At 33.4% G+C, this 26,647-nt stretch overlaps 4 protein-coding genes across 4 annotated transcripts; 3 read left to right on the top strand and 1 right to left on the bottom strand.

The window, feature by feature from the left end:
- LOC110649033 (B3 domain-containing transcription factor VRN1) lies at nucleotides 1–3,353 on the top strand. The gene is made up of 7 exons (XM_058150834.1): nucleotides 1–424; nucleotides 596–1,082; nucleotides 1,160–1,338; nucleotides 1,452–1,731; nucleotides 1,844–2,019; nucleotides 2,165–2,404; nucleotides 3,282–3,353. The coding sequence occupies exons 1-7, from the start codon at nucleotides 320–322 to the stop codon at nucleotides 3,351–3,353; spliced, it is 1,539 nt and encodes a 512-aa protein (XP_058006817.1). The 5' UTR covers nucleotides 1–319.
- A 4,782-nt stretch (nucleotides 3,354–8,135) lies between these two features.
- Nucleotides 8,136–10,430, top strand: LOC110649029 (B3 domain-containing transcription factor VRN1-like). Its single transcript, XM_058152085.1, has 6 exons — nucleotides 8,136–8,267; nucleotides 8,449–8,932; nucleotides 9,038–9,216; nucleotides 9,327–9,591; nucleotides 9,661–9,791; nucleotides 9,945–10,430. Exons 1-6 carry the CDS (start codon nucleotides 8,175–8,177, stop codon nucleotides 10,188–10,190), a joined length of 1,398 nt encoding a protein of 465 aa, XP_058008068.1. The 5' UTR covers nucleotides 8,136–8,174; the 3' UTR covers nucleotides 10,191–10,430.
- A 3,872-nt stretch (nucleotides 10,431–14,302) lies between these two features.
- On the bottom strand, nucleotides 14,303–21,714 carry LOC110649028 (uncharacterized). The gene is made up of 9 exons (XM_058151752.1): nucleotides 21,510–21,714; nucleotides 21,376–21,437; nucleotides 20,971–21,061; nucleotides 20,295–20,381; nucleotides 20,045–20,098; nucleotides 19,305–19,489; nucleotides 18,602–18,684; nucleotides 18,347–18,447; nucleotides 14,303–14,839 (listed from the first exon to the last, which is right to left on the bottom strand). Exons 1-9 carry the CDS (start codon nucleotides 21,555–21,557, stop codon nucleotides 14,624–14,626), a joined length of 927 nt encoding a protein of 308 aa, XP_058007735.1. The 5' UTR covers nucleotides 21,558–21,714; the 3' UTR covers nucleotides 14,303–14,623.
- Nucleotides 21,715–21,864: 150 nt separating this feature from the next.
- LOC110649027 (heat shock cognate 70 kDa protein 2) lies at nucleotides 21,865–24,838 on the top strand. The gene is made up of 2 exons (XM_058151751.1): nucleotides 21,865–22,195; nucleotides 22,869–24,838. The coding sequence occupies exons 1-2, from the start codon at nucleotides 21,982–21,984 to the stop codon at nucleotides 24,599–24,601; spliced, it is 1,947 nt and encodes a 648-aa protein (XP_058007734.1). The 5' UTR covers nucleotides 21,865–21,981; the 3' UTR covers nucleotides 24,602–24,838.
- The last annotated feature ends 1,809 nt before the right edge of the window (nucleotides 24,839–26,647 follow it).

The following is a 26,647-nucleotide window of genomic DNA, read 5'->3' as shown; positions in this document are numbered from 1 at the left end:
CAAAAACTGAAGGATGCATCTAATAGAAGCTCTATATAAGGAGCCTAACAACCCTTATATATCAAAACTGAATTAAAGATTAATTATAGGCTCAATAAATATTATGATAACTTTTACATTTCTCTGCCTGTTCAGATTCTCCATCATTCAAAATAACATCCATCCGGCCAATATTTTTATTCTAAAGCTTATACCCTTCTCATTATTAATAATCTTTTGGCCTTCCGATGACAAAAACAGAGCAGCAGTCAGCTACTTGTCATATAAAATGCGAATAGCGTTCACTAGAAAGCTATAAGATCAACAGTGCAATTCAGCGATGGATTCTTGCCCCAAGAAAGGCGATGGACGTTTGATGTTTAAGGCAACCAAGCCCCATTTTTTCAAGATAATTCTTGATGATACCATTCGTAGTAGGAAGCTTGTAAGTGTTCTTTTTTCTCCAACTATTTTTTATGTTACTATATAATGCAAAGGCATGGATTTTAGATATTCAGGGTTACTCTTTCTTGTTGGGTTAGATTTCTTGGTCCATTTTCATTTTGGATTATTTTCTTTCTCAGAGGACTTATTCTGGAGATTTTCTGTGTATCAGGGCATTCCAAGAAGGTTTGTGAGGAGATATGGAAGTGAACTGTCAAGTCCTGTATTCCTGAAGGTCCCTAGTGGTGCAAAATGGCAGGTACAGCTTGTGAAGTGTAATGGTGAGATTTGGTTAGAAAATGGCTGGCAGGAATTTGTGGAGTATTACTCTTTAGTTTTTGGATACTTCCTAATTTTTGAATTTGAGCAAAACTGTCATTTCAATGTATTCGTATTTGACAAGAGTGCCTCAGAGATAGACTATCCATTCAACATCACCAATGCATATGATGAGGAGCCTAATCTTGAGGAAGAATGCCCAGACCCAGAGATTGAAGAAACTGAAAATGATGTTGGTGTTGAAATATTGGGTTACTCTTTGCGGTCCCCAAAAACAAAAGCGAAATCACCATTACCATTCCCTCAGCCTCATAAGAAGATTAAGCTAGAGAATCCCACAGAAAACACAAAATCACACTGGCCCACTGGGCAATCTGAAGGTATACAATTTCTGCTTAACAAATAATCAAGAGCTTGTTCTTGTATTTTTAGCCAACTGGGGGACTTGATTTTGCAGCAAAGAGGAGCAAGGAAGGCATGTCTAATGAGAAAAGGTCCTTGGATGGGGTTGCAGGGAGGAAACAACCATTGACAGCTGAGGAAAAAGCTAATGCACTCCATAATGCAGGAACTAAATTTAAATCTGGAAATCCTTACTTCATGATTGCAATGCAACCATCATATCTTCATAGATTGGTAAGCACTGGATTAAAATTGGGAACTTCACTGCTGTTAAAATCATATTCATATTTTAAACTTTCTTTCGAGCTTTCATTCGTTTCTTATTTTCTTTTTAATTGTTTCCGTAGCGTATACCAGCAAGCTTTATGAGGGATTATTTCAACAAGAATAGCGGGTCTGTCGCCCTCATTACAGAGGATGGGGAAACTTGGTCTGTTGATTTCAGTTATACTCTGTGCAATGGAAGAGCATCAGCTACACTACGTCATGGTTGGAAGAAATTTGTAGAAGAAAATCACTTGGAAGTTGGTGATGTTTGTGTCTTTGAACTGATTAATCGCATTGCAATTAGATTCAAAGTAGGCATTTTCCGACACATCAAAGATGCAAATAGCAGCCTATCACTTGGTCAGTTACAATTCTTGAATCCAAATTGTTAATTTATGGTTACTATTTAGTCCAAATCCAATATGCCTCAGGAAGCAGAACTTTAACTCAGGTTTTATTTGGTGCCATGCAGATGCAGGAACCAGCAAGCAATTGAAAGATGAAGAAAGTAGCTGCTGCAGGCAGTTTAATCCAGGAAATTCATGCTCAAAGGCTTTTGGAGCTATCGAAGCTGCAAAGAAATTTACCTCTGTGAATCCCTTCTTCAAAGTGATCATTAATTCATGCTATCTGGAGAATTCCTTAGTGGTAAGCTCTTGAGCGACACTCATAGCGAAATAGCCTTACAGTGAGTGAAAATTTATATGCAATGGATTTTCTTGTATGATAGAAATGTCAATAAAAATTGGACTAGTAAGCCTATTTATAAATCTTGCAAACTTGGCTTGTGCAGTATGTACCGCTAAATCTTGTTGCGAAAAGTACAAAGCAAGGCACAAACAAAGTAATGTTACAGGTTGAAAACAGGCGATGGTCTGTGAAATTATTCAGGTATCCTGCTAAAGCTATGATCTCAGATGGATGGCGTTCATTTGCAAGGGAGAATTCTCTAAAAGTGGGAGATGTTTGCATCTTTGAGCTGATTACTAATGAAGCTGAGCTGCTAAAGGTTACCATTTTCAGAAATGTTAATGTTAGCATAATTACAGCAATCAGCATGATTATAGGAGATTTGTGTAGCATAATTATAGCAATTATTATTGTTGTCCAAATTAGTTCATATTCTCATGTATAAATAGATGTAATATCTCTAAAAATGAGATAAATACAATACACAATCCTTTCCTTTTTTTTTTTTTTTCTTTCTCTTCTAACATATTATCAGCCATTTTTTTTTTTTTTTTTTTTTTTTTTTTCTCTCTCTTCTCTCTCTCTCATTCTTTCATTCTTCTTTCTTCATTTATTTTTTTTTTTTTTTTTTTTTTTTTCATCTTGTTATCAATGGAAATAAAAATAAAAAAAAATATTACCTATTATAATAAATCTAATCTATAAACTCTTATGAAAGGAATGAAAAAGGTTTTACATCTTCTTCTTTTACATCTTCTCTGATTTGTGTTGTATCCTCCTATTCCCCTAATTCATTCTTGGCATCATCTTCTTCTTTCTTCTTCATGCTTCTTCAAAAAATTCATTTTTTTTTTTCTCGTATTTATTTAGTTTAAGTTTTTTTTTTTTTTTTATTGTATTAATTGTTGCATTGCAAAAAAACATTTTTCTTTTCTTTTTTTTAATAATAACTTACTTTTTTTTTTTTTTTTTTTTTTCTTCTTTATTTTTTCCTTTCCCTCTTTTTTTTTTTTTTTTTTTTTTTTTTTTTTATTTATTTTTATTTTTATTTTTTTATTTTTTTTTTTATATTTTTTTTTTTTTTTTTTCATCATTTCACATTTAACAAACAAATTAAAAAAAAAAAAAAAAAAAAAATTAAAACTCGACATTAAAATAATATGGAATAATGTATGATGCTTTTATGGATTCTCTTCTTCTCTTCTTTCAACGTTTTTCAGTTTTTTTTGTGTTCCACCTTCCTCTCAACTCTCATCTCATCTCGCAGCATGCGAGCATCGCCATATTCTTGATTCTCTCTTCTCTTCTCTTCTTCTTTTTTCTTCTTTAAAAATTTAAATTTTTTTTTTTTTTTTTTTTTTTCTTTTTTATTTTCATTATTTCTATTTCCTACTCCTTTTTTTTTCTTTTTTTTTTTTTTCTTTTTTTTTTGATCTTGAACTATTCCATCCTTAAACCTTTTTTTTTTTTGTTTTTTTTTCTTTACAACTTTTACCACATACCAACCATAGAAATGTTTCTACCTTATGTTTTTGTTTTTTTTGTTTATGGTTTTGTGTTGTTAACAATTGGTTTGTTTGGATCCTCTTCTTTCTATAACTCTTCATCTCTCCTTTCATAAATCTCTCTTTTTCTCTCTTTCTCTCTTTCTTTCTCTCTCTTCTCTCTTCTTTTCTTTCTTCTCTTTTTTTCACTCCTCTTTCTTGACCCCTCTTGTTTCAAGTCCATCCAAATGATTGTGATGTGTGATTGTTTTGTACTACACTGTTTGACTGTTGAATGACTGATGATGTGTTGATCTGCACTCCTCCTCCTCCTCCTCTTCTCTCCTCTCTTCTCCTACTTTACTGAGAAACTCATTATTATTACATTATTTTTTTTTTTTTCTACTATTTATTATCATTTTTCATTTTACATCCATCATTCTTTATCGTCATGAGCAGGCTTTCTTTTTTTAGAAGAGCTAGCTTAAAAAACTTGAACTTAAGATAGAAAAACTAACTGATTGAATTAGTTGAAAAAAAAACAAACAAATTTTTTATGGGTAAGAAAAAAATTTACAAAATCATGGAAAGAGGACAAAAAACTAAGCTAAGCTAAAAGCTAGCTTAGTAGCCAAAGGGTAGAGTATAGATTTAGATATGAAAAAATTTTTTTTATCTTTTCAATTATTAACATTCTCGCAGCTATTGTTATAAATTCTTTTTTTGATGGAAAAACTTTTTTTGATGGATGTTAAAAATTTTTCTTTTTGATGTATTTAATGAGGTTTATATATATCCTCCTTATTATCATTCTCCTCCATCTCCTTCATTCCTTTTTTTTTCTATGGATTCAACAAAGAATAAAACAAGCTCTAAAACAATTTTTTCCAATTTTAGTTCTCTCCTTCATCTTTCTCTCACTCTCTTCTTCATTCTTTTTCTCTTTTTATTTTTTATTCATTTGATTGTATTTCTTTCTGTTGATTGTTGTTGATATGATTGTATGATAGATGATGATATATGATTTTATTTTTATGATTATTATTATCTTTTTTTTTTTTTTTTGAAATGAAATTTCTCTTCTCTTTTTTTTTTTTTTCCTTGTTATTTTTTTTTTCTTTTTTGATCTCTATCCTCTCTCAAGTATGCATCCATCTTCTATCTCATCATCAAGCAAGATCAAACTTAAAATTGAACCTCAAGCTCAAATTCAAATGCAATTATTCTTGATCACTCTTGATTATTGATCCTGATTGATCCTCTCCTCTTGATCCTCATTTTTCTCGAGTCTCTTTTATCTCATGACTATCTCTCTTTCATATTTCATCACTTTATATTTATTTCTCTCTTATTCAATCACTCTCTTTTATGCTCTCTCCTTTTCGCTATATCACTTTCTTTCTTTTTTTTTTGCTTTTTTTCAACTTCCTCTTTTTTTCCTTTTTTTCCTTTCTCTACCTCCTCGCTCTATTCATTATTCTCTCTATCTGATATTGGGGTGGTCGGTCTTTCTTCTTCTTCTTGTCTCTTCTTCTTATCTTCTTTCTTCTTTTCTCTTTTAGCTCATTGTTATCTCTGCATTGCGTTCTATATCGTGCTATTCTTTGATTACTTTGTACTGCATTCTCTTTAACGGTACTTATTATTCACTACTGTGTCACTCACAATACTTCCATTTATATACTTTCATTATAATAATGTCATAATGATAATATTCATTTTGATCTCATTTTCATGCATTGTGATTTCATATATTTTGAAATGTCATTTTTTGTCATTTCATGTTGCTCATGATTCCATGTGTGTCCAACCATATGTTTCCAAAACGCATCCTCATCTCTATATATACTCTCTCCAACCTCCCCTTGTCACTCTGCTTTCTTTCCATTCTCTCAAGTTGCTGCATATTTCTTTGAATTTGACCAGATTTTATTTAGCATAATGTATAGCATAATTTAATTATAATTATTATTGTTTATTAAATTATTATATATTTAATATTATAATTAGATGTAATATTTCTAATAATTAAATTATTGTAATAAATGACATAATATCTTCAATCTTATACATTTTCTTCTTTCTCATCTTTCTCTTTCATTAACTAAACTTGTTCACATTCTTGATACTGCTACTTTGACAGGTTGAGATTTGAGAAGTTTGATTGCTGTTGAGAAACTGTCACAAGTTCTTTTGTTCTTGGATGGCTTGGTAGAAGTAACTTGATTGCCATTTTAGGGATTAATGGGCAATGAACTAGCTTTGGAAATCTGCTGAAATTGTAGTAGTGGCATTTGATATTATCTTTTGCTTCTTGTAGATATGGTGTTTGTCAGGATTTTATATGAACAGAATCTAAATTTTAATGCAGTCTCAACACTAAAGTTGTATTTCTTAAGCCTTGTTAGTAGTTAGCTATTCGATAAAAATTGCTGCTTTTGCAAATATTGCTACTATCCAATTTTGATTAAGAAATAGTAAAATTAAATATGTGATGGAAAATTTTATTTTAATTTAATTATACAATCAAAATTAAAATAAAAAAATTAATTTATTTTATTAATAAATTTTAATTTAGTAACATTAAAATAGTTTTTAAATTTGTGAATTCAAGTTTTAATTAGATTCAATTATATATATATATATATATATATATATATATATATATATATATATATATATATATATATAATTATTTTGTTCGGTGGATTGATCAAATTTAACATAAATTTTATCATAATAATTTTATTTAAATTCATATTTCTAAAATACATTGAAAATACAATATTGGAAAATAAGAAATAAGTGGAATAAATTCCTAAACTCTACTTCAACACATATGGATGCACTGTAGAACGCGAAAAGCCATATGAATAGAATCAAAACAAAGGGAAAATTCTTGGCCTTTTGAAAGAGAAAATTGAGATTGAGGAAACATAGAAAGGAGGAAAGAGATATTAATAGCGATGACAACAGATATGGTACTTACAAAAATTATCCTATCTGAATTCGAACTTTATTAATATTTTTAAAACTCAAATTAATCACAAATTCAATTATTATTATCTAAAAATACCCAAACCCATTTAATTTTATATATTTTAATAAAAAATCTATATAAAAAATCATTTTTGTTAATAATTTATATTTTAAAATTTAATAATTTCATAAAATATTTTAATTTAATTTTATATAAAATAAAATATATAAAAATCTATAAATATTATTATAAAAAAATATATTTTATATTAATTAAATATTTATATAAACGAGTTTGTTAACGGATACCTAATATTGACTTGAAGATCATAGGTATTAAATTTCAAATCCGAACCCATTCCAAACCCAATTATATACTACCCAAATCTATCCTATTAAGGTCCGATCGGATCAGTACCCATAAAACTCGACACGTTGTCATCTCTAGTTATTAGAGCAGAAGGCATTCTTTTAAAGAATCCGATTTATCGTGAATTTAAAATATAAATATGTAAAACTTATATATTTCATAAGTACGTTTCATTATACATCTTATATCCATAATTAATCTCTCTCTCTATATATATAATTTTTATTAGTTTGTCATTCTATGTATGATTGTATACATGGAATTACAGTTCTATAATATTGCCTTCATCTATTCTTATCTATGACTTTTTAAAAGTTGTTTTCTCCACAACTATCTTGTCATTTTAAGAAAATTAAGGTGTATTAATTGATTTTTTTTATAATTTTACTCTTATTTTTACTAAACACAATAATTATTTTTACAATTTATTATAACTCATTTTATCACTCCCATCTATTTTTCTCTTAATTAGGTGAGACAAAAGATAATTTAATCAAATTAAAGAGAATTTTATTATAATTTAGGTGATTTAATTTTTTTTAACCCCTGCATAATAGATAAAAGTTAACGGTGTAATTTTCAATATAAAGAGGCCTCATTTGGAAAGCTTTGTGCATTAATTGATTTTTTTTTATAATTATATCATTATCTTTACTAAGCACAATAATTATTTCTACAATTTATTATTACTCTTTTTATTATTCCCCTATCTCTTTCTCTTAGTTAGGTGAGATAAAAGATGATTTAATCAAATTAAAGAGAATCTTATTATAATTTAGATGATTTAATTTTGTTTAACCATTGTGCAATAGATCAAAGTTGACGGTAGAATTTTTCTTATAAAGAGGCCTCATCTAGAAAGCTTTTTCATATTAGGGCATTCCGATATTCAAGGAGATTTGTAAGGACTTGTAAAGACGAAAGTGATATGCCTTTAGCTATGGAATATGTATGAAGATTTGTTTGCAGAATGGTTGGCAAAATTTGTGGAGTATTGCTCCATAACAAATTTTGTAATCCTACAAACTTCAAAATTTAAAAGTAAAACCTGCGTTACATATTATTGCTCTGTATTTAATTAACAGCAAAACCAAAGCAGTGGCTGTTTAGCTAATCGGTAATAATCAAGAAATCTCAACCGCCATAATGATCACTGAGTTACCTGATTTAAATGAGATTGGAGAACTTTAAATTCACCATCAGAAAGCCAACTACCGAACAGTGATGAAAGAAGAAGAAGAAGAAGAAGAAGAAGCAGAAGAAGCAGCTAACTTTCAACAATGACTTCTTGGTTCAAAAGAGACATGATCGAGCCTTACAGGCCTCATTTTTTCAAGATAATTCTAGACGACACCATTCATGAGAAGAAGCTTGTAAGGATCTCTCTCTTTTAATCTGTCAAGCTCTCTTATGTTACTGTTACGTACTGTGATGCCAAAGCATGGGTTCGCTACAAATTTCTTTTTGGGTTTTATTTATTTGGTTTCTCCATTTAGATCTCTATAATTCTGGTATAGGTATATGCTGTTCACTTATTTTAGAAGTTTTTGCCAGTGTATTCCAAGGAAGTTTGTAAGAAAGTATGGAAAAGATCTGTCAAGTCCTGTACTTCTTGAAGTCCCTTGTGGTAGAATATGGCAAGTGGAGCTGACCAAATGTGATGGTGAGATTTGGTTACAAAATGGCTGGCAAGAATTTATGGAATATTACTCCCTAGCACATGGATCCTTCATAGTTTTTGAATACAATAAGAGAAATTGTCATTTCAATGCGATCATATTTGACAAGAGCGCATCTGAAATAGACTATCCTATCAGTGTCACTAATGGAGATGATAAGGAGCCTAATAATATCCAGGAAGAAATCCAGGAGCCAAAGATTATTAAAGAAACTGAAAATGATGCATCTGCTGACTTTGTGCTGTGCCGGAAAACAAAAGAGAAATCACCATTATCATCCCCTCGGCCTGAAAAGATGACGAAGGTTGAGAATCCCACAGAAAACACAAGTTTGCATTGTCCTGGAAAACAAGTTGAAGGTATGCAATTTCCTGTTACAGTTACACAGAAGACTATGGGAGGCGACAAATAGCTCAAGCTTTATTTTTGGCTTGCAATAACTTGTTGAGAAGTTGATTTTGCAGGAGAAAGTGGCTATGGCGGCATTTCTGGTCAGAAACAAACATCATATAAGATTGTTGCAAGATTGAATGTTAAGGAAAAAAGGAAAGCTCTTAATAGAGCTAGGACTAACTTCAAATCTAAAAATCCTTTCTTCCTGGTTGCAATGCAACCATCATATGTTCGTCCAGGAGAGAAACTGGTAAGCAATAATTCAATTGTAATTTTATTTTTTTCCATGTTTTTACATTCATGCATTTTCACTTTTTGATTATTTTCCTTTTGTTTTCTTTTTCATATATGCTTGTTTAGACTATTCCAAGAAGCTTTGCCATGAAATATTTCCCCAAGAAGCATGATGGTGATGCCACTCTAAATGGTTTGAATGGGAGGGCATGGTCTGTTAAGTACTATGTACATACTGCAGCTCGCAATGGTGAAACAACAGCAAAAATCACTAAAGGTTGGAGGGTCTTTGCACAGGACAACCATCTGGAAGTTGGTGATGTTTGTGCCTTTGAACTTATTAAGAGCACTAAAACTACATTTAAAGTTGCCATTTTTCCACACATCAAAGGTACATTTCTTAGTTCATTGCTGCATTCAATCTGTGACTGCAGAATTTACTCTGCTTCCTATCTTGCAGTTAACAGTAAGTCACGGATAGATGAAGAAAGTAATCCTCCTGGAGCTATTGAAGCTGCCAAAAGTTTTACTTCAGTGCATCCATTTTTCAAATTGGTTATCTCATCCGGACATCTGAGGCTTTCCATCGTGGTATGATCTCTAACGTTAATACTCCAAAATTCAAATGACTACAGATACTCCAAAATTCAAATGACTACAGATGAGAATCATTTTTTTTTGTTTGCCCTTACCATTATTTATTGGTGGATTTAGATAGTATTCAAAAATTTTAATTTTATGCAGCATGTACCACACAACTTTATCAGCAACATCAAGCAAAATACAAAGAAAGCAAAGTTGCAGGTTGAAAATAGATGGTGGCCTGTGAAGCTGACTCTATATCCACATTATGCCAAAGGTCTGTTTCTTAGTGGATGGAGTGTATTTGCACGGGAAAATTCTTTGCAAATGGGAGATGTTTGCATCTTTGAGCTAATTGATTGTGAAACTGTACTCGTAAAAGTCACCATTTTCAGAAATGTCAAGTAACTTGTTCCCATTGCTATATATGTTGGATAGGGGCAGATTGCATTTTGAGCTACTGCTTGGACAGGTTTAGGAGTGTATTTTATTGTGAAAAATGACTTTTTTCGCTCTTCTTGGAAGGTTTGGTTGCAGTTAGCTAGTAACTTCATTGTGATAATTAAGGGCAATGATCCTCTTTGGAACTCTTTTTTGTACTAGCAACTTAAATAGCTTAACTACTTTGACACTTATTCGCAATGTACAGTACCGAACTAGATTTGTTACGAATTGGGCAATTTCCAATTGAACTGTGTATTATCATTTCCATAAAAAGGACTAAGAATATCACTGGAATACTGAAACATTCACATGCATAGTTGAAAATAGTCTATCAGCAACCAGAATTGTCATGGAGAGAAATGCCACCTTCAGATAAAAAAAAAGTCATTCATCAAGCAGATAAGTAAAATTAATGAATTTTTTTTTCTTTTCTGTAACGCCTGCTAATGAATTCTGAATGGCAGATTATTGCTCTTGGGCTAATTAATTGCAGAACCAAAGCTGTGGCTATAAAGCTAATGGATAATAATAAAGAAATCTCAACTACGGATTTTTCTTGCATAGACCGGGTCTACCATGGATCCAAGACAATTCAATGTGTCTTGGGTCATCTTGAGTCCATGATAGACTGTCTTAGGTCCATAGTAGACCGGGTCTAGGTAAGAGTTTCTCATCAACTACTATAATCATTAATGGGTTAAGCCTAATTTAAATGAGATTGGACAACTTGAACTTCATCTGTAGAAAGCCAACTTTCAACAACCTGGCTAATGCTGAAGAAGAAGAAGAAGAAGAAGAAGAAGAAGAAGAAGAAGAAGAAGAAGAAGAAGCTGCTAACTTTCAACAATGGCTTCTTGGCCCAAAAGAGACATGTTCGAGGCAGACAGGCCCTTTTTTTTCAAGATAATTATTGATGAGACCACTGATGATAAGAAGCTTGTACGTATCTCTCTCTCTCTCTAACTGCTAAAGACTGTAATATCAAGCAGTTCTTTTTTTATGTTATACATTTCCACTAATTAGGTAGCAAATTCAATTTCCTCTCAGATAGAAACATCTTTATGGGCTTTATTTATCTCTTTTTTTTTTTTTTTCTGTTTGATTATGCGTGTGTATGCTGTTAACTTATTTTAAAAGTTTTTGCCATGGCATTCCAACAAGGCTTGTAAGAAAGTATGGAAAAGTTCTGTCAAGTCCTGTGCTCCTTAAAATCCCTTGTGGTAGAATATGGCAAGTGGAAGTGACCAAATTTGATGTTAAGATTGAGATATGGTTACAGAATGGCTGGCAAGAATTTCTGGAGTATTAATCTGCTTTCCATCTTGTAGGTGACAAGGAGAAATTGAAAGAAGAAGAAGAAGAAGAAGAAGAAAATAATCAACCTGGAGCTATTGAAGCTGCCAAAAATTTTACCTTATTGTATCCATTTTTCAAAACAGTTATTTCGTCCAGCTATCTGAAGAATTCCACCATGGTAGGTTCTACAGATGAGAATCAATTTTTGCTTTGCCCTCACTATCATATTATTCAAAAATTCTATTAGCATGTACCACAGAACTTCATCAGCAACATCAAGCAAAGCACAGAGAAAGCAAAGTTGCCGGTGGGAAATAGATGGTGGAAGCTGAATGTACATCCACAGTATGGCAAAGGTACGTTTTCTGCTGGAAGGATTGTATTTGCAAGGGCAAATTCTCTAAAAGTGGGAGATTTTTGCATATTTGAGCTAATTAACCGTAAGACAGAGCTGCTAAAAGTCACCATTTTCAGAAATCTCAAGTAACTCAGTGTTCCCATAAATATATTGGATAGAGGCAATATATAATGTTCATCTTGAGCTGCTGCATGGACAGGTTCAGTAGAGTGTTTCTGTATTGTGAACATGTTTTATTTAATCTCATTATTAAATTTGAGAATACACTTTTATTTGTTTTTCACTGTAAACCAAACATTTCCAAAGGGTTATTTGCAAACCCATTTATTCATATTTCAATTGAAATGGTCTTAATACAATCTGATGGTAAAGAACTAATGACTAATTCTTTTCTTTGTAGCGCTTGCTAATGAATTCTGAAGGAATAAGTGTGAAAAGAAAATCCCTTCAGCTGAATCAATTAAGTCCTTCGTACTCAAAAGTAAAATTTGGGGTCAAATTTGGAATGTGAGGCACACGCAAGTCGCAGTCTAAATTTGACATTTTAGTGTTTTTAATTTAAAAAAAAATAAATTTCAAAAAAAGAAAGAGAGAAAAAATTAAAATATTTACTACCCAAATTATTAATTAGATTAATATTATAAATAGAATAATGAAAATGTTATTTGATTATACCTATAGAGAGTGAATTTGTTAGGGTGACTTTACCCAAATTATTAATTGGATCAATGAGGAGCTCTTGCTTATTACTGTCTTATGAGGGAAGGAAGCTAAAGTGGAGAAATGAAATAATCTAAGAGGAAGAGATTATTATCCATTATAGTTAAAGTTACCCTTTTGTTGTGTAATAATTATAATAGTAAATATATTGAGTTACATTTTAAAAAAAAAATTATACATCAACGGTTATCATAAAATCGTTATATGTTCATCGGTTTCACCATATAAAAATAAGTTTAGAGGAAATTAAAGGGATTAGCTAATATATTTATACGTAATTTTTTTAAAGATTTTCTTGAGTGTAATTAGGTTGATGGATAGTATATTTTAAACTTGTAAATGATGATTTATTATTATTATTATTATTGATAATAGAAGATGACATGCCCGTGAATTTAACATATATAAAGAGGGTGAACCACGAAAATAGTAGTATTTTATGTGTTTATTTTATTTTTTTATAGTTTCTATACTTCCGTAATACACAATAAAATCAAAACAATGATAATGGCTAAGATAGTTGTTTCTATTAGAGGGTGTCAAACTTTAAAAATAAGTTTATCTATTTGTTTATAACATTTTTTATTTATAATCTAAAAAATTATAAATTGTGAGGGAATTAGCTTTTTTATTTTGGTGTTTACCGAACTTATAAGGTAATTTGACTAAATATTTTATCATATTACATTTATTTAATTTTAAAATTTCATTACAAATTTCATTTCATATCCTTTGTAGTTATTTTCATAATAAATGTAATTATAAATTATTTTTTATTAAATAAATTTATATATTTATTATATATATTTTAATTAATTTTACATTAATATTAATATAAATATTTGATATAATGGTTATTAAGCTCGCTCTTGACTTATTAGACACGAATTTCTTTGGCTGTTCTTTAAGTATTTTTTATTTGTTTAGTTAGGCATGTGTTCATTTAGTGATGGAAAAAATTATTGAATAATGAGACCAAAAGAGAACTGTTATACAATATGATCTCTTTCCTCTGGTGAAGTGAAGGGAAAGATAATAAGCGCTTGTTAGTTACACCAAGTTCTTTACATCTTATTAAGTGCTAATTTAGATTGAGACCAATTTTCATAGATTTTAGAAAAATTTTGTGAAATAAACTTAATGCAACCATCCAATTATGTCATATTTATTAAGGATAAGGCTTCTATATGTTCATAGCTGCCTGAAAGTATTCTCATTGATTTGGCTTGCTTGTTGTGTTTGTTAATTGTCATTGCTTGAGTTCAGAATTACATCAAGTTCTGGCCGTTCAAGATCATTTGATTTGCTGCCAGGGAAATCTCTTCCACAATCCTCGTTAAATGCGTGAGATTGCTGAGGCATGCCTTGGCGTCACTGTGAAGAATGCTATGGTCATTGTCCCTCTACCTACCTCAATGGCTCTCAGAGGCAGGCCACAAAGGATGCTGGTTGCATCGCTGGTCTCAATGTCATTCTATCATCAATGAGACCACTTCTGTTGCCATTGTTTATGGTCTTGATAAGAAGGCAACCAGTGCTCAATGGCAGATTGTTGTTGAGTTTCTAGTGTTTTCAGCTTCTGTTTCCTTTCAAGCAACAAACAAGAAATATTCTGCCATTATTACCGTGGAGCCTTCCTTTCTCCAAAGGATTTTCTTTTTCTAGATGCAGAGTAAGAAAGCCCAAAAAAAAAAGAGAGCAATTTAGGAATAAGAATGGAGTGTTGTGTTTGCATAAAACACATTATCAGCAGTTAACTTCAGAAACCAGAGTTTGACAATTACTATTATTTTCTAACAATTTTTGGCAACCATTTGATCAGCAAAAACATCATATCTTATATCACACAATGGTGGATAGTGGTTGCTATAGTTCTCATATAAAACACCCTTGAAATTCGCATCCATAGCTGTGTTTAAGATTAAAAAATAATAATAATAAATAAATAAATAAAAGGTTGCAGGATCATAACTAGTTTGTTTCTTAAAAGTGAACTGAATCTTTCCACTGGTTGTATATACTCTCATGTTAAACCGCTGTAGCTTGAAACCTTCTTCACAGCTTCCTCCTCCATTTCTACAAGTTGATGACAAAAAGTTTCAATATCACTTGCCTCTTCCTTGAATGTAAACCTGAATTCCTTCCACTGGTATTCACTTTGGCCATCCTTTATGACTGGACTACGAACCTTCCCCAGCACATAAAATCCCTTGCGATCAATAGAAAACATAATTGCATCCTAGATAATAGGAAACAGTTAGTTTTGGGGCTCTGAGGTCGCCCTGGTGGAAAGTTATTACATTACATTTGGTAAGATATAAAGCAATACAATGTAATTAATCATGTAATAAAATAAATGATTTAATGTGATATGATGTAATGCAATTACCATTCTATTCCATCTTTGGTTAGAAAATAAAAATGCAATTTATGTAATGTAATAATAATTTTTACTTTAATATCTAGTTTATTTGTGGTGGTAATAACAAGAAAGCGAAAATGAATACATCGACTAGTAGCCGAGTGGTAGTGGTGGTGACTAGCTGATGGTGGATGGTAGTGATGGTGGCAGTGGCAATAGCATTGGTTGTTGGCCAATGGTGGTGGTGTTGACAATGACCAGATAATGGTGATACAATAAAAGAATAAACCAAAATAAATAATCAATGATTATATGCATTTTTGCACATAATTATCATTACATTAATTAAAATGTAATAATATTATGATCAATTATATGATGTAATTGTCATTTCATTACATTAAAATTTTCTTGTATAACCAAATAAAATAATGAAGCATGCAATGTAATCACAATTTCATTTCACATTTGATTATGTCCTCCCAAACATAGTCTTAAAGAATAACATATAATTGATGATCTGGAAATGTAAAAGCTCATGACAGGGCTAATTACAACTCAACTCAACTCAACTCAACTCAATTAAACTTTTATCTCAAAAATTTGGAGTCGGCTATATAAATTCTCTTTCTCCACTCTAAACGATTTTGGATTAAATCCTCGGAAATATGTAATGCTTCTAGATCATGTTGTATTACTTTCCTCCAAGTCAGTTTAGGTCTACCTCTTCTTTTCTTTCTATCCTCTAACCTAATGTGCTCTACTTGTTTAACTGGAACCTCTATATATCTACGCTTCACATGACCAAACCACCTCAATCCCCCTTTTCTCAACTTATCCTCAATTGGCACCACTCCTACCTTTTCTCTAATACTCTCATTACGAACTTTATCTAGTCTAGTATGGCTACTCATCCACCTTAACATTCTCATCTCGACAACTCTTATCTTAAACACATACGACTCCTTCAATGCCTAACACTCACTACCATATAACATGGCCGGTTGTATAGCTGAAAAGTAAAATTTTCCTTTCAACTTATTGAAAATCTTGCGACCACATAAAACTCCAATGGCATGTTTCCACTTCAACCATCCGGCTTTAATCCTATGACTAAATACTCCTCACATCCCCCATCTACTTAAAGGACTAAGCCTATATATTTAAAGTGATTACTTTGGGATAGTATCACTCCATCCAAACTAACTTCTTCCTTATCACTAGTTCGGCTTTCACTGAACTTGCAATGCATGTATTCTGTCTTCGTTCTACTTAACTTAAAGCCCTTTGACTCTAGAGTATTTCTCCAAAGCTCTAGCTTTCTATTGACTCCTTCTTGCATCTCATCTATCAGAACTATATCATCCACAAACATCACGCACCAAGCGATACTCTCTTGTATATGTTTCGTTAATTCATCTAAAACTAATGTAAAAAGGTAAGGGCTTACAGCTGAACCTTGGTGTAATCCAACTGAGATAGGAAAATCTCTTGTCCCCTCCCACTATGCGCACAATAGTAGATGTTCCTTCATACATGTCTTTCAACACTTGTATGTACCTAATAGATACTCCTTTTGTTCTAACACTCTCCATAAGATATCTCTTGGAACACTATCATAAACCTTCACCAAATCGATAAAACCAGGTGTAAATCTTTCCTCACATCTCTATATTTCTCCATGAAGCTTCTAATGAGAAAGATCGCTTCCATAGTTGAACGACGGACATGAAGCCAAATTGATTGGGAGAGATAGAAGTATCATGACGTAGTCGATGTTCCACAACTCTCTCCCACAACTTCATAGTATGGCTCACGAGTTTAATTCTCCTATAGTTTGAGCATCTCTGTATATCACACTTATTTTTAAAAATATGTATTAAAATACTCCTCTTCCATTATTCAGGCATTTTCTTTGAATTTAGAATCTTATTAAACAATTTAGTTAACCATGTCACTCACATATCTCCCAAACACTTTCACACTTCAATTGGTATTCCATCGGGTCCACAGGCTTTACCCACTTTCATTCTCTTAAGTGCTTCCTTTACTTCTAAAGATCTAATCTTTCTAGTATAATTCACATTCTTTTCTATTATTCTGTAATCTATATTCACGCTATTACCATTTTGACTATTATTAAAGAGATCATCAAAATAATTTCTCCATCTTTCTTTAATATCCTCATTTTTCACCAATACTTTTTCTTCTTTATCCTTAATGCACCTAACTTGATTGAGATCTTGACATTTCTTTTCTCTCCTCCTTGCTAATCTATAAATATCTTTCTCCCCTTCTTTAGTTCCAAGTTTCTCATATAACTTTTCAAAGGCCTGCGCTCTTGCTTGACTAACTGCCTTTTTTGCTTCTTTCTTTGCTATCTTGTACTATTAATATCCTCATTATTATCACACTTAGGTAATTTCTTATACCATTCTCTCTTTCTCTTCACTGCCTTTTGTTCTTCCTCATTCCACCACCATCTTTCTTTTGAGGGTAGTCCATGTCTTCTAAACTCTCCAAGTACTTTTCTAGCTACTTCTCTAATCTTTGATGCTATCTGTATCAACATACCATTGGCCACAGGGCTAATTACAATGATCTTATATTTCCAATTGTAATATTATTATTAGCTAATTATCAGTTAAAGGTTTCTAAAAGTACTCAACTAAACTATATGAGCAACTTATCAACCTGTGTTGTAACCTCCAGCATCCATGGGGTAATTCACCTCCCTCTTATTTACTTCCTCGTTTCTCCCCGATGTCTCAGCATAGATTGTACCAGGTAAGGGGCAGAACCAAAAGGGTCCTTCCTACCAAGGCATTTCTCATTATTTGCCTCCTGGATAGCAAAATTTAAGTTAGGGTGGTGAGAAACTTCAACCTCGGAGTTATGTTAGTAAATAGGCTTTTTTTTTTTTGGAAACTTATGATGGTGGGCCACAAATCTTTTACCAAGCCTAAGTGGGCAGCATCTATGAAGGAAATATCTTATAGAATTGAATAAACTCTACATCATAATTAATGATCTCTTGTTGATATGATATAATTCCTAAAAGTTGTTTGACAACTTAAAATCAGTAGGACACATCTTACAAGGAGGAACGTTCAACTACAACAGGTTCGTGCATTTGATGCTTTGTTCCAAAACTTGAAGATGCAGCAAAAGCAGCAAGGCAAAGCGCCTCAAGTGAATCCTTGTGTTTTCTTCTATTCCCCGGTTTTCCACCAAAAAAAAAAACCATTGAATAATATAATATCATCCAGCTATCATAATTGACAAAAATAACCTATGTAATTATGTAGTAGATGACAATTGTTTTCATGTAATATTCAAAATCAATTATTCTCTATTAAAGCACGATAAAGATGGGTATCTTACTCTTGCATTTGCATTCAGGTATATCAAACAAAAAAGTATAAGGGCTCTACGCCTCGCCTCACTTCGATTAACGCCATCAATTAGCTTCGCAGAAAATGGTGCTACACATGAAAGATATTATATCAATGACCAAGAATAGAGAGAACAACACACCCCCGCCGCCGCCACCCGCCCCCCACCCCCCCCCCCCCCTGCTCCTCTCTCTTCCCCTTCGTCCTTTTAAGAAATCATCCTTGCCTGTGATAAGAGTCTTACCCAAGGGGTCTACTTTAGACATCTCCAAATCTTCCAATTCCACTTCATGAGTGCGTCCATAGCCATCAACAAACGTACACGACCTGGAGATATGTTGATGAATTAGGTTTCTCTGTATGTCATAAGATACATGGTACTTTAGTCCTTAACAAGTGAAAATATGCAGATTCTCCTTGAGAGACCATTGACCAAAAAAGACCTTTAAAAAAAAAAAAAACCATTTCTGAAATGATCCTATTTACTACCCTGATAAACAGAATGTAGAGCACTTAGCTCAGTGCAAAAAAAAAATGCTAAATATATAAGCACAACAGTTTCTCTGAGATGTGAACCACAGTTGCAGGTGCTATCCCTGGCAAGTGCATTACTTGAACTAGAAATGAAGAGCACTCTCTATTTTTTTTCCTTGTTTTCTGTGCAGGAGGTGATGTTGTTTGCTGATGCTAGTAAATGATAAATTTGCCTCTTAAGGAAAAGAATACAAGGGGGAAAAAAAGAGAGAAACTTCTCTTTGTGCATGGTCTAAATATGCAGTCATTACATTCAAGATTTAAGATTGGACTTTCAAGAATTTTCAGAATGCCAAACCAGAATAATTAGTCAGATTCAGTGATGGGGACAAATTTACATTCAATACTCAGAACTCTCACTAATACTACTAGTGCAAGATGATTAGGATATAATTCAACTAAAAGATTAATACCTTATATTAAACCTATAAACACAATATTTTTCACCTCCATCAAGTAGCTCCTTAAGGCTTTCACATCGAGATGTACTAATAATATTAGAAGAATTTAATACTCCGGAAACTGTATAAGTGGACTCATTCATCACTCTCTGTTCAGACTGTATGACTTCTTTAACACTTTCCATAGCCAACTGAGCCTATAACAAGAACAATAAATAAACAGTCAATGCCAATATTGCTCTTTTTTATATATCCTTTTGCTAGACTCAATAACAATATTCTATAAAAACAGAACAGTGCACAAAATCAAGTCTGAGCTGTTATTAGATAGTGTCCAGATAGTGAAGAAGACAAACCCTTTATCAGGTGTGGTAACATGAGCATGTCAAAAATAGAGTTAGATCAGATTATTATTTACAGATATATTTTGATTTACAGCAGACTTCCTAGGCTTACAAATTGTTTATTCAGATGAATTCTTCTTGTACTGTTGAACATAAGGCAAAACAGGGTTATGTCATACAAACTACAATGCAGAAAGGATTGCCTATCTATTTTGATTGAAACATACCCCAAGCCATCTTTGTCACTTTAACATTAAATATCATATTTCTATCGAATCACCCATGTATGAATTTATTCCCAAATGGTTATGATGAACATCAAACCTCACAATCAAATGTTACACTTTAAAACTTGTTTACAAGTCCAAATTTTCATCATCATTGAAATATGTGCAAGAAAGGCCTGACCTTTTCATCTTTAAGAGGGCAGACATCCCCAGTTAGAGCAGTTTGTGCTGGTAACTGCAGCATGTAATTGAAGCAGTCAAGTTTGGCTCTTTCACCCTTTCATGTCACATCATACCAAGCAACACCAATCTAACAGTAACTTACTAAAGGGGCACCATAAAGAACTGAAATGATGGGCAGAGGAGAATGGAGGCAGTACATTAAGCAACTGAAAAAATAAAAGGAGTACAAGTCAAATACAGCTACAAACCTTCTTTATTGATCTGAATAAATTTGCTAGGGGGCCAGGAAAGGGACATGCGACAGCCAACGAACCACGTTCATCAATGATTGTGTTCTATATGAAAAAAGAAAAGAAATTGAAAGGTGTCAGGCATAATCACTAGAGAACTTGTCAGACTAATTTTGTTTGAAGCAAATATCCAATTTATCTCCATCTCACGCCTCAGTGGTCTACAAAAACTGCTCCAACATCTGTTACCTCTACCAATGGCGGATCCGGCTTTAAAAATGAGGAGTCAATTGACCCTTCTTTTTATTAAAAAAAAAAAATATATATATATGATTTAGATGAATCTAGTAGCTCTTTTTTTACATTAAAATGTTGGTTAGATTGGCTCAATTTTATCTTACTAAATTTTTATATGCTAAAATCTTAATACTGGATAATTAACTTGAAAACTTTATTTTTGATATAAATATTTATTTAAATATTGACCCCAGAAAAATTATTTTCTAAATCCGCCACTGACCTCTACCATGGGAGTGTAAAATTGTCACAAACTACAAATAAGGAACGTAAACAACACCTCTTCATTTGTTGATTCAATTAATAGGTGTTAGTTAATACACAAACATAATGAATATGATGATCATTGCAAAGGAGAAAGTGAGGGGAAAAAAACTAAAAAGAGTGAGAAGCATACCACATTATGCATATCCTTTTCAGGTACCCAGATATATGGCTTCCCCTTCTTAAGTATGTATTTAACTTTTGAAGTGTGTATTTCCTTCTTGCTAATAAGAAAGCACACAAAAAATCCATCAAATGTATTAGCTTAATTTCTTCTTCTTTATCATACTCTACAGACTACACAGATTTAAAAAAAAAAAAAAAAAAAAAAAAAAAGTGGGAGAAACCACACGTGAAGTTTAATTCTGTATAGTTCCATTTCAATATTTATGTTGAACTTGGTTAAAGGACAATTTATTAACATTTATGACAAGTGAAACTCAAAATAGCTTTTTTTCCCTTTTCATTTTCCTCCGTTTTCTCACCAACCAAACACAAGTAATGCTTAATAGTATTGAGGTGAGCTTAAAAACAATACCTTCCCTGGGCGTCAGCTTTGATGGTATTGAGGTAAGCTTGCCAATTTGAAGCCAGTATATTCTGAAACGGACCTCCATTAAACTTTGGTTTCGTTGAGAGAGAGAGAGAGAGAGGAGGAAGGAAGAGGTTTACCTTGCATCTTTCGGCTAGAGTTAAGACTGTAGCTTTGCTGCCTTTCATGATTCCTTCAATTCTAGATTTCTGCACGCTAAATGCTCGATGAAATTACTCCTTCAGAGACTCAGCGCGGGATGCCCAGGTGGGAAATGAAATAATCCGGGTTTGGGCCCTGACTCGGATTCGGATCGCACTCCAAATCTAAGTCGACTTGGTCAAAAAACCTAACGTTCTACGAAAGTTTCCATTTAAAAAAGCACGAGCAAAAAACCAACCAATCGTAACGGTTGACGATATCTTAAATCAACGACCCAGATTCACCTACAGTACCCACAGAACATTCTAGAACCAAAAGCCTATATAACCCCCGCTCTCTGGTAAAGGACAACTCATTTCTAGGCAAGCGTTACAGAAAACCCTATCTTGCTTGCTTTTCTTCTCTAAGCCTCCATTCTTTCAAGCATCGTCGTTTTTGTGATCTGTGAGAATGGCCGGCAAAGGTGAAGGACCAGCGATCGGAATCGATCTTGGTACCACTTATTCTTGCGTAGGTGTTTGGCAACACGATAGAGTGGAGATCATAGCTAACGATCAAGGCAACAGAACAACTCCGTCTTATGTTGCTTTTACCGATACTGAGCGCTTGATTGGTGATGCTGCCAAGAACCAGGTTGCCATGAACCCCATCAACACCGTCTTTGGTTAGTATTTCTTGGCTGAGCAAAAATATAGTTTCTTTTTAATTGTTTTTATATCGTTTATTTTGTGGTTCAATGAGTTTTCAATTAGATCTAAGGATTTGAATTCTAATGGCTGAGATGTGGGATCTCTTGGATGAGATCTGAACTTCTGATTACTTTTGAGTTGTGATTTGTATGGAATGGGGGCAGATCTTAATGGGTTTTCATTCAAATCTAAGGATTTGATACCAATGGCTAAGATTTGGGTTCTCTTGGAATAGATCTGAACTTCAGGTTACTTTAGAGTGGGGATTTGAATGGGATGGAGGGATGTGGCAGATCTTCTTCGATCTGCAATCCTCTAGTCAGTTAATATCTTGTTTCTATTATTGTTATTGGATTATATAGTATGATTTATGCTCCTATGCGTTAAGAATAGGGTTGTTTTCCTATGCATTAGGAATCTTAGTTATGTTAATTACGTTCTGTTTTGTTAAACATACCAAAAGAAATCTTTCATTTATGCCAAATGTCAAATTTGTTTGCATTTATCGACTCTGTAAGATCGTAGCGTTCTGAAAGATTCCAATAGGTTGAGCTAACCAACCTTAATATTTGACCTTGTATGCTGTTCATTTTCGCATTGGCTTTGTTTGGTGATTCGTGTTTAATAACCTGCATTCATTTGTTGCAGATGCAAAGCGGTTGATTGGTAGGAGATTTACTGATGCGTCAGTTCAGAGTGACATCAAGCTCTGGCCTTTCAAGGTTGTTTCAGGACCTGGAGATAAGCCCATGATTATTGTCAACTACAAGGGTGAGGAGAAGCAGTTTGCTGCTGAGGAAATATCTTCCATGGTTCTCATTAAAATGCGTGAGATTGCTGAGGCTTACCTTGGCACCACTGTGAAGAATGCTGTGGTCACTGTACCTGCCTACTTCAATGACTCTCAGAGGCAGGCTACCAAGGATGCTGGTGTCATTGCGGGTCTCAATGTCATGCGAATCATTAATGAGCCCACTGCTGCTGCCATTGCTTATGGTCTTGATAAGAAGGCAACCAGTGTAGGTGAGAAGAATGTCTTGATTTTTGACTTAGGTGGTGGCACTTTTGATGTGTCACTCCTCACAATTGAGGAGGGTATCTTTGAGGTCAAGGCCACTGCTGGAGACACCCACCTTGGAGGCGAGGACTTTGACAACAGAATGGTGAACCATTTTGTTCAGGAATTTAAGAGGAAGAACAAGAAAGACATTAGTGGAAATCCAAGAGCTCTTAGGAGGTTGAGGACAGCTTGTGAGAGGGCAAAGAGGACCCTTTCATCCACTGCTCAGACAACTATTGAAATTGATTCTTTGTATGAGGGTATTGATTTCTACTCAACCATCACCCGAGCCAGATTTGAAGAGCTTAATATGGATCTTTTCAGAAAGTGTATGGAGCCTGTGGAGAAGTGTTTGAGGGATGCTAAGATGGATAAGAGCACCGTACATGATGTTGTCCTTGTTGGTGGCTCCACTAGGATTCCAAAGGTGCAGCAGCTATTGCAAGATTTCTTCAATGGAAAGGAGCTTTGCAAGAGTATCAACCCAGATGAAGCCGTTGCTTATGGTGCTGCTGTCCAGGCTGCCATCTTGAGCGGTGAAGGCAATGAGAAGGTGCAGGATCTACTGCTCTTGGATGTTACTCCCCTGTCCCTTGGTCTCGAAACTGCTGGTGGGGTCATGACAGTTTTGATCCCAAGGAACACTACCATTCCAACCAAGAAGGAGCAAGTTTTCTCTACCTACTCTGACAATCAACCTGGTGTGTTGATCCAGGTTTATGAGGGTGAGAGAACGAGAACTAGGGACAACAATTTGCTGGGTAAATTTGAGCTCTCAGGCATTCCCCCGGCACCAAGGGGTGTGCCCCAGATCACTGTGTGCTTTGATATTGATGCCAATGGTATCTTAAATGTTTCTGCTGAGGACAAGACCACTGGCCAGAAGAATAAGATTACAATCACCAATGACAAGGGAAGGTTGTCCAAGGAAGAGATTGAGAAAATGGTACAGGAAGCTGAAAAGTACAAATCTGAAGATGAAGAGCATAAGAAGAAGGTTGAGGCAAAGAATGCTTTGGAGAATTATTCCTACAATATGAGGAACACAGTGAAGGATGAGAAGATCAGTTCCAAGTTGGCTGCTGCTGACAAGAAGAAGATCGAGGATGCCATCGATCAGGCCATTCAGTGGCTAGACAGCAACCAACTTGCAGAGGCAGATGAATTTGAGGACAAGATGAAAGAGCTCGAGAGCATCTGCAATCCCATAATTGCCAAGATGTACCAAGGTGCTGGTGCTGACATGGGTGGTGGCATGGATGATGATGCTCCTCCAGCAGGTGGCAGCGGTGCAGGTCCCAAGATTGAGGAAGTTGACTAAGGAATCTATTCGATGTTGTAGTAGGGTGATGAAAAAAATCATTTGGCCGATCTATATTGATCGGCATGATTTTGTTGCTTTAGTTTCTATTTTTAATTAGTTTGCTAGACATTATCATCTTTTCAGTCATCCATTTTTATTTTCGATTTTATGCCATTAGCGGGACAAATTTTCTGATGCTACATTGGCGGCTTAATGCTGCATTATTTATAAAACATTGGCAGGAATTTATTCCAACGAAGTTTTGTTTTGTGGTAGAAGTTCAAATAGGGGTTTAATATACAAACGTTGGGGCGATTTTTTTATATTAGTTTTAGATAAAGTGGCAAAATATATGCTGATAAATGAGACATGAGAACGAGTGAATAGAAAGATAGCGTTTAGTTTTGGAGAATTACGCTATAGATATAGAAAGGTAAAATTTTGGAGAAGTACTATATATGTAAAGAGTTTTAAGTTAAGTAAAATGAAGATAAAATAAATGTATTTCAAGTTTGGTGAATATCAAACTGATAATAGAGAATGAATTAGTTTTAAAGGTGTAGTGTTGTTTTAAAAAACTATTCAATTTTTTCTTTAATTTTTATAGTTTTTATAACTAAGTAATCAAGAACAACAAAGATCAGATTTTTAATAGCTTTAATTTAAATAATTTTAAAATATTATTAAATCCGTAGACAAAGCAATTTGAAAAAATATTCAATTTTTTCTTTAATTTTTTTGATTAAAATTTATCAACTGTAGCACAGAATTCTCTATTAAACTATAGCATAGAATTAATTTCTAATAATCCTTAAAAATTATTTTTTTTAACGGTTGCTCACAGTTAATAATTTTCGTTATGTTATTTTATATCATTAATATTTTAAAAATATTATAATAAGTCCTATTAATAAAATTTAATAAAAAAACTAAATATTTTACTTTTGTAGACAATTAATTAAAATATTTAAAATTTTAGTTCTCTATTTGAAATTTTGAATGAAATTAATAATATTATATAACTTTAAGAATCAATTTATTTTTTTTATAAAAAAGTATTTTATTGAAATTAAAAGAAATAAGGATAATTGTATTTAAGTCTCTAAAATTTAATAAAACTCAAAAATTAGTCCTCAATGAAAGTTTATAACCATTTGATTCTTTAAATTTTATTTTTATTAATAATTTAATTTTTACATTTTATTTTTATTAATAATTTAATTTTTACATTTTATTTGTTAAAATTAATTTATTAATAAAAATAAAACATAATCATCAGAGAAATAAAATTTAAGAATGAAAAGGGTATTTGTCCAATCAAGGTTCAGAATTGCCCTTATATCTCTTAATCACGTGTGCATGGTTAAGCTGCCGACTCCCTTCCCCTCCCCAAACCGAGTACAGGGTGTAAGGGAGACAGCCCGTTATCCCTCGAGGATTGGCCAAACCTAGCCAAGCCGTAGGCTTATGAAATGGTGTAAGGGCACAATTGATGAGAATGAGAAGTTTGGCGGACACTGTTATAAATATGAAAAAATTCAGGGGGATGTGACCACTGAGACATACTGATGTTTCCTCCTGCCAGAGGTCACTATGTTCCTAATGCTCTTTAGGGGGGTGTGACTAGTTGGCCACTGGTGAGCACGGTCGGGCCCAGCTAGTTGCCAAACTTGGTGTCAAGCTCTCCACCATCCCCGGGGTCACTGGCGCAAGGGCGTGACTCTAAGTGAGCTCCCTATGTACTCATTGTACTAGGCCGCGGGCATCGAGCTCTCGAGGGATAGGAGCTCGGTGTCTCCATGAAGAAGGAGCTTCATGGACACTACAAGGCCGAGGGGCTTGTAGTGTGCGTCTCTCCTAGGCCCGAGGTTTCCATATAAGGATGACGATGTTGTTCGATATACGGACCAATGATGCTACTCGGTATAGGGGAACAAATATTATAGATTGGCGTTGGGTTTAGCCATACGGTCGGACGATGCTTATTGCCTTGCTTTCGGATGATGCTTGTGGATGTACACGATGAAGGGCGACATCGTGCTACAAGGTATATCAATGCTCAAT

This window comes from Hevea brasiliensis, chromosome 8 (genome assembly GCF_030052815.1).
Source record: "Hevea brasiliensis isolate MT/VB/25A 57/8 chromosome 8, ASM3005281v1, whole genome shotgun sequence".
NCBI classification, from domain to species: domain Eukaryota; kingdom Viridiplantae; phylum Streptophyta; class Magnoliopsida; order Malpighiales; family Euphorbiaceae; genus Hevea; species Hevea brasiliensis.
Note: the sequence above shows the minus strand (reverse complement) of the source record. Positions and strands in the feature narration are given on the sequence as shown.